This window comes from Parasteatoda tepidariorum, chromosome 5, assembly GCF_043381705.1.
Source record: "Parasteatoda tepidariorum isolate YZ-2023 chromosome 5, CAS_Ptep_4.0, whole genome shotgun sequence".
In the NCBI taxonomy this organism is placed as follows: domain Eukaryota; kingdom Metazoa; phylum Arthropoda; class Arachnida; order Araneae; family Theridiidae; genus Parasteatoda; species Parasteatoda tepidariorum.
The window spans coordinates 16,084,493-16,093,167 of record NC_092208.1 but is presented as its reverse complement, the minus strand read 5'-3'; the positions used below and the strand labels follow the sequence as shown (position 1 = coordinate 16,093,167).

General features: G+C 30.8%; 1 protein-coding gene across 4 annotated transcripts in view; it reads right to left on the bottom strand.

Moving 5' to 3' along the window:
* The window catches only part of LOC107456946 (zinc finger CCCH domain-containing protein 13), a 51,615-nt gene extending 48,234 nt beyond the window's left edge, over positions 1–3,381 (bottom strand). For 2 of the 4 annotated variants that reach the window (XM_043044809.2, XM_071181127.1), the window contains exons 1-2: positions 3,033–3,319; positions 1,599–1,727 (exon numbers count right to left, since the gene is read on the bottom strand). In XM_043044809.2, the coding sequence (XP_042900743.1) occupies positions 1,599–1,727 (129 nt within the window). In that variant the 5' untranslated portion in view covers positions 3,033–3,319. Of the gene's footprint in view, positions 1–1,598; positions 1,728–3,032 lie in introns of all 4 variants that reach the window. The other 2 variants (XM_071181125.1, XM_071181126.1) reach the window with 2 other exon arrangements.
* Positions 3,382–8,675: the final 5,294 nt, after the last annotated feature.

Here is an 8,675-nt window from a genome sequence, read left to right as displayed (position 1 = left end):
GGTTTCTCTGTATATATATATATATATATATATGCATACATAGTCATTGGAAAAACTACATCATTTTTGTAGTTTACTACAACTGCATCTACTTTGTTAAAAATTTAATTAACAACCACTTTTTTTTAAAATATAGTGATTACACGCTACTTTCGAAACGCAGTAACTACTTCACTACTTATAAAACTTTGCTGGAAAAATTAATTTATACAAATGTTCAAAATGTTTTTGAATAAAAAACTGCCTTATTTTAAACATGAAGAATTGTTTATTCATATTTACATTAATCAGTTTGTTATTTTAAAAAATTTTTTCCCCGAACATGTTCAATTAACTTTTATCTTTTAATGCGGTGAATATTTAATTTTAAACGGTGAATATTTAATTTAAGAAAAGCTAGGAAATTATCAAACATTTGCAATTTTGTTAAGTGTTCAATATTCTTTAATTTCCTCTTTGAAATTAAGTACATCAAAAACCATGTTCCCTTTTTAGAAATAACATCACAGTTTCACAAGTGTACATTCGCATGTGACAATGTAACCAAAGTGATAAATTATCTATTCGTAATGGCTTGTTCAGAGTTCTCCTTAGGAATAAAAAATGGCAGAGTGCTTCTTCACAGGAAAAGGCATTTCGAATTTTAAAACTGCACTCACTTAACGCCGCAAAAATTTATCAAATTGTATAATATTGTGTAATAACTGAATTTGATCCTCAAAATCTTCAAATTACCCTCTTATACCATTTTATGTATAAATTTCAAAAAGTAAATCTCACACATTATGAAAACAAGAGAAAAATAAGACAAAATCTCTGAGCATAAATTCTTTTCAAAATAAAATATTATAAAAAAATGAAATTAAATTTTATAAACATAATTATAAAAAAAGGAACATTTAAAGGTGCATTAAAGATAGGTATTTATTTAAATAATTTTAAAAATCACTTAAAAATTTATTAATGTACCCTCCTCTTGAAAAAAAAAGAGATACTTACAAAAGTTTACCTGGTTGAGAATAATCCTAACAAAATAAATATTTGTAATACTAAAAAAAATTAAAATCATAATCACAGATAATTTTATCAGTATGTAATAATTATTTACACAATGAGTTATTTATATTTTGTAATGGAATAAGAGTAAAAAAATAGTGTTTTTATGGGATGGTGGCTTATTTTCACAAAAAAGGCAAAGAGGGTGCATTTATAGAGAGTAAAGGGCAGTTAGGACGTGCGGCCCTTCTAAAAACACTTAGGTAGAACACTGGCTAGTTTATTAAATATTAGATGTATGTGATTCTAGATATCTATTTCTTGTTTATGCTCAGTCGCAGAGACCTTTTCATTGCGTCTAGTAACAGCCTCGTGAAGATTTGTGTTTATAAAATTCAAAAAATTAGCTGCATTATAACCTTGTTTCTTTACTAAACTAATGTTAAAAGTAGTTGCCAGGAATTGCTACAAACTACTGTTTATTGTATTGCATTACTCACTACACTTGATTATAAAAAAGTAGCCACTACAGTAGTTTCATTACTTGCAGTGTACCACTTCTGAGTACTATATGTACATACATTTTTTGTAAGCACACTTACATCAGCAGGCATTGGTGCAATATTTACAGCCCCGGGGCCTAATCTTTCAAATACACTGGGTCTTCTGGGCTGATCATCCAGCTCTTTGCTATTTTCAACAGTAACTTTACGTTTTATTTTAGTTGTCATCTGAAAGATAAATACAGTATTACTAACATGAAAATAGTTTAAATGAATTAAGTCATCAGAACTTTTCATGGAAACATTTTGTATAAGTTAAATCACATTTTGAGAAAAAACAAGTTTAAATAAACTTTTGCATAAAAAAAAAAACAGTTTAATTACATCAATTTAACGCAGAAATAACAGAATATAATAACCACAGAGAATGTAAAGATTGTTAACTGCCATGCCTAACAGATACCGAAATATTACTACATTAGGAACCTAATACCACATCATATATTATCACAATACAAAAGAACCTCTTAACACAATTAATAAAGCATTATTATCATGAATAATAGGACGATTTTCTTACATCATCCCTTATTTTAATTAAACTTGAATCATTGTTAATATTTGATTATACTAAGATTAGTAATTGGGAGCAATTGTAAAATTTAATTTCTGTGTCTAGAATTAAAGTAAGGGCTCTTGAAAGTCATAAGAAAATGATATTTTTAAGACCCCTGAAAGAACGTTTAAATTTAAGGACATTTAAAGGCAGTAGGAATACTCATAAGGATTTTCAACTTCACTTTAATCAACAAAAATTATAAATAAATTAAATTGCAAAGTTTGGTAAAAAAAAAAAGACCTAAGATTACTTAATATTGTTTTCCTAATTCCATTATGGACAGTGTTAACAAAAGCTTACAATGAAAGAAAAATATATCTTATCCAAATTTGTTGAACAATTCAAACATTGGAAATGTTTAAAACAATAAGATGAAAAGTAAATAAAAGCAAATGATTTGGAGATAATCCAGTATTGTCAACTGTTTATGACAACTACCACCCCCAATGGGATTTTGTTTTAACATAAATTTAAAAAAAGATCTGTAATGATTTGCCAGGAGATGGTTGCGAGTTAAACCCTTCTACTTGGTCCCCTTAAGTGATATTTTTTCGTCTTCCTCGCATGCTACTGCCTAGTTGTCACCATAATTTAGCCATTTTTTCTTTTTGTCTGATCTGCCGATGCAGAAGTCTTCGATACAATTTGTTCAACAGAATTAACGTGTTGACACTAAGGTTAAAGTATAGGTAAACACTGTCATTAATTTGAAGTAGAATTTACAAATGAATCACAGATAGAATAGTGCTTTTCACATTTCAATTTCTGTTTTTATTTAAACATGAGCAGTACAAAAAGAAACGTTTGTTTTCGTAGTTAGAAAATATTTTGTTGTGTTCGTTGTCACATTGTATGAAATCTACCAGTAGGTAATATTAACATGTATCTTAGAGAAATGATAAGACCAGGGTTACTTCTTGTTTAACGTTTCTAGAAAACAGAGGTCGAAACACTCCATTTCAGCCAAAATGTTAAAATATTAAAACGTCAATTAAAAGCCGATTCAATATATGGGACGCAACAGATTGTATTTCAAAATTAAAAAAACAAAATGCAAATAACATGGTTATATTAGATGATAATTTGGAACTAAATTATATATTTTAAAATGAAATCGAATTTAAATATTACTTTTCACCACAGTTTTTCACATTTTGAAGCACAAAACTTTCGAAAAAGCTTCGATCATCTCATTTGTTTTATTTACATTTACCGATGTTGCCACAGGACATCAAACTAAAGATTAAAGTACATACAAGCTATAAGCGTATACAAGCTTGAAATTTTGAACCCAATTCAGAAGACAAAGGAATTTCTGGCTGAAGTATTGAGAAAAATTTGCCTTCATGGAATACTTTTACTTGGAACTAACCCGCATCTGCATTACATGGAGAGGTAAACCACGAACACCTCTTGCGATTAGTATGAAGGCAAGACGACTCTAACACATAATCCGTCTACCATTGATGGAATTCGAACCCGCTTTACCCCATTGGATGGCGAACGTTCTATCCCCTGAGCCATATCGTGACTCAGACATTAATAATAGTTAGAAAACAAAGGAAAGCAATGTCTTTAAAAGAAATAGCATACTCTAAATGCAGGCTACACAGAATTTTATTAACAGCCTCATATCACATTTGTATCATCATCTATCTTAGCGTCCCCTGTGTTAACTATATTATAAAATGACAAATAAAAATTTTAAAAATATTTTTTGGCATACAGTCCCTGGCTAAATTATTAGACGTACATTTAAAGATTCTGCAGCATCTTTTACTTCGTTTCGAGCTCAATTTGTCCCCTGACTCAATTTTCTTCTTTATACCTCGTCGCTAGTTTCAGAAACCTTCAATTTTCGTGGTATTTCGCGGTTTGAAAATATTTTAGCATTCACGAGGGCTTTTGCTTCGACTTTTTTACATGGTGAAAGATCGCTTTTTTTTACCCATGATTGAAGTTTTCCTATTGATTATTTAAACACTGCACACAAAATAAATAAATAACTGCGTATTACAAATCTGCGAAACATAAACACATTACATAAAGTCACAGAAACACGCCCGCAGCTGACCCACGCGAGAACGTGACTGAAACCGGTTTGCGCTTGATTACGTTCGTGTATCGATTGGTTAACATTTTAATGCAATGCGTTAAATATAAATACAATTAGGAAGTATATAAAAAATGTTCTGAATGAAAAGCCATTATATATATGTCTAAATATAATTCGGCCAGGGACTGTATGTATATGGTTTTAGAAATTTGACACATTTCCTTTGATTTGATATTAATATCGAAGTTCTCTTTTGAACCAAATAAATAAATAATAATAATAATTACAAAAAAATCGTTTAAGTGTTCGTTAAATGCACCCTCAAATGAAGCTAGTCAAAATAATTAGAAAACAAAGGAGAGCAATAGCTATAGTTTGTCTACGGTAAGAACTCCCTCCGCCTTAAAGTCTGAGGCTAGCTATGGAAACAAGAATAGCGAATTTCAGGGAGGGTAGCTTCTCTTTACTCTAGGGCTAATACAATAGACCGAAGAAAAATATTCCCTTTCTCTCGCCGACCCGTGCCAAAACCTATCCTAAACAGTGACCTCACATCCCTACTTGAAATAGTTATATATCGTTACCATAGTCACCACTGGTCAAGACAAATGGCTCGGGGAGTTCTTACTTTAGACAAACTATATAACTGAAATAGACAATAGTATACATTAAATGTAGACTACACAGAATTTTTCAATCCACCTCATATCATATTTGCATGCTTATCAATTTTAGTAACACCTGCACCGTCTATATAGAGAAACAAGGACAAAATGAAAATTATTAAAAAAAATTTAGTAATATTTTTTACCTTACCACATCTATATATATATTGAAAATTTTGGCCACCTATTCTTTACTTGATATTAATGTCAAAGTTCTCATTTGAAACAAGGAATTATAAAAAAATAATTAAAGTGCCCGCCTCTTAAACGCAGCTATTAATAAAAATCAGAAAATACAGAAGATCAAAGCCTGTAAACCGAAATAGAAAATATTATAATTAATTTTAGGCTTCACAGAATTTTTTTTTATCCGCCTTATATCATAAGTGCATATTCATCGATTTTAGCGACATTTGTGCTATCTAGATAAAGGACAAGGATGAAATAAAATTTTTTTAAAAATTCTTTTATAAATATTTCTTAGCATACGTATAATTTTTAGAAATTTTGACACCCATCCATAGAATTGATATTAATATCAAATTTCTCTTTTAACAAAAAAATTAATAAAAATCATTAAAGTGTAACGGAAATGACCCCCCTCAAACGCAGCTATTCAATAATATTTGTTTATTACAGTACCGTCGTTGAATAGCCAACCTAATTTGAGTTTATGACTACCAATGTTCAACTCCGTAGCCTTGTAATTTTGAACCCAATAAGAATACAAGAGAAATTCTGGTTGTTGTTGTAGTTCATTTACGTCGCACTAGAGCTGCACAATGGGCTATTGGCGACGGTCTGGGAAGCATCACTGAGGATGGTCCGAAGACATGCCATCACAATTTAAATCCTCTGCAGAGGGGATGGCACCCCCGCTTCGGTAGCCCGACGACCTGCACGCGAAATCGAGCACTTTACGGTAGAACAGTTTAACGAGGACTCCTACCGCACACCCTCGGTCTCTACGCAGACTGATCCAAGTGGTCACCCACCCGCACACTGACAGCAGCCAGTGATGCTTGACTTCGGTGATCTGCTGGGAGCCGTGTCTTAACGATCAGTCCACTGAGGGACAAGAGAAATTCTGGATCAAGTATTGGGAGAGTTTTACCTTTGTGAAGGACCTTTTGATGGAACTTACCCGCATCTGCATTACATGGAGAAATAAACCACGAAAACCTCTCACGGATAGTCAGACGGCAAGGCGACTCTAACCCATGATCCACCTACCCCTGAGGAAAATTTACGCCACCACTGCGGTCGGTGTAAGTTCATATCGACCAGCCATTGCTGGGATTCGAACCCGGTTCTCCTAATTAGAAGGCGAGTGCTCGTAAAATTCGTTTATCCAAAGGTAAATCCAAGCAAAAAAAAAAAAAATTAGTAAATTTATTTTTTTTATCATTTTAGTTAAGAATGATAAAAAATTTTTGAATTGCAAGGTATAGAAATTTTTGCATCATTTTAAAGGATATATTTTTACATGGCCAAGTNCGGACACGCCAGAATAATTAAAAAAGCGGTAAATAACTACAATGTAAATTTTGCAAATATTTGACTACTTTTGCTTGCTTTTTAAAAGGTATAACATAAGATAAGTATGATAAAGTGGTGAATTATATAAACCTGCGAATTATTTAGAAATAGTGGTGGATAAAAATCTACTGAATTGAATTTATTAAACCAAGAATCATAATTGATAAACTACCACTTTAAAATATATATTTGCTGTCCGGAGCAAGTTGGCATCTCTGCAATAGCTGAGTTTGACTGCAATTAATTGTAGGCTTCACAGAATTTTTTTTATCCGCCTTATATCATAATTGCATATTCATCGATTTTAGAGACATTTGTACTAACTAGATAGAGGACAAGGATGAAATAAATTTTTTTTAAAAATTCTTTTATAAATATTTCTTAGCATACGTATATTTTTTAGAAATTTTGACACCTATCCATTGAATTGATATTAATATCAAATTTCTCTTTTAACAAAGAAGTTAATAAAAATCATTAAAGTGTAACGGAAATGACCCCCTCAAACATATTCATAATATTTGTTTATTACCGTTGTTGAATAGCCAACTTAATTTGAGTTTATGACAACCAATGTTCAACTCCGTAGCCTTGTAATTTTGAGCGCAATCCAGAATACAAGGAAAATTCTGGATCAAGTATTGGGAGAGATTTGCCTTCGAGAAAGACCTTGTGATGGAACTTACCCACATCTGCATTACATAGAGAAATAAACCACGAAAACCTCCCACGGATAGCCAGACGGCAAGGCGACTCTAACCCATGATCCGCCTAACTCTGAGGAAAATTTACGCCACTACTGTGGTCGGTGTAAGTTCATATCGACCAGCCATTGCTGGGATTCGAACCCGGTTCACCTAATTAGAAGGCGAGTGCTCGTAAAATTCGTTTATCCAAAGGCAAATCCAAGCAAAAAATAACTTTTAGTAAATTTTTATTATTTTAGTTAAGAATCATGAAAAATTTTTGAATTGCAAGGTATAGAAATTTTTGTATCATTTCAATGGATATATTTTTACATGGCAAAGTACAAAATTTTAGCGAAAACGGTCGAATAGTTCCTGAGATATCGAATTTTGAAAAAAGTCATATTTTAAATTTGATTTCTCAATAATTTAAATTTGATTACGAGATTGATATTTGAGATTCGTTATGGTAAGAAAGAATTTGCTTTTCTGATATGGAATATTTTAGAAAAAGCCTTTATCCAGATTAACTCCTTGTGATTTCACTTCGCATTCTAAACATAGAATTCTGTTACACGTTGGAATGTTTTCTAAACGCGTCTTTCGCTTGTTTCGACTTCTTATCAAAGGAATTGTCAATGTATGCAATGCAATTGATTTAGTAGAAAACGAAACATTTCAGACTTATCGCAGATCTAATTTAGTACTGGAATTTATAGACTGGTACCATTAGTTATGTGGTTCCAATCTTTATTGTTATGAACTAGATTAAGATTAAAGAGTCTAGAATTAGACACTCAAATATTATGCACCCGTTAACGTAACGATTTTAAGGATGTATATAAATATATTCAAACCAGTTAGAGTTTTATATTAATATAAAAGCGAAATATTGGCTTTTATGCATAATCATAAGACACAAGATATCCTAAAAATTTTTCATAGTTTCCCGACGTTTTTTTTAAAAAGGGAAATACCAACAGCAATAATTTAAAATGTTTCATTAAAATTGTAATAAAGATTTCAAAAAAAGTTTTTTTAATCTGTAATGAAATGCAATTTTTTTTTAAAACTAATAATTTGTCTTTTCATTTACATTTTATTAGACGGATTGTCCCAACATTTGAACTTAAGATTTTTGCAATAGCAGTTTTCTCTTCATACTATACCACATTTGGTTCCTAAACGAAAATCAAGCTTTTAAGTCATTTTTACAGTTTTGTTTAGAGTGCACAGTGGAACCATATTCATGCCTCTATGAGTAGAATCCATTTCATTTATAATTTTTTCCACTTAATTTGATAGTTTAATACATTATAAAAAATATATGACCAAGTTTTTAAAGTTAAAAGTCAATATTAAGAGAAGATATAATAATATATTGTCTCTTATATTGACTTTTAATATTAAGAGAGACATAAAAAAGACATGAATATATTGATGTATAATAATTTTAGTTTAGATTAGAAGAAGTTTAATACCTCTTTTTATGCATCTTAACTATATAAGAAACCAAGATCTAAGAAATTCACGCTATGCTTGTAATAATAGAACAGTTAATAGATTTTTTTTATAACACAAAACTAAATATTTATTAAAAATTTTCTTGGT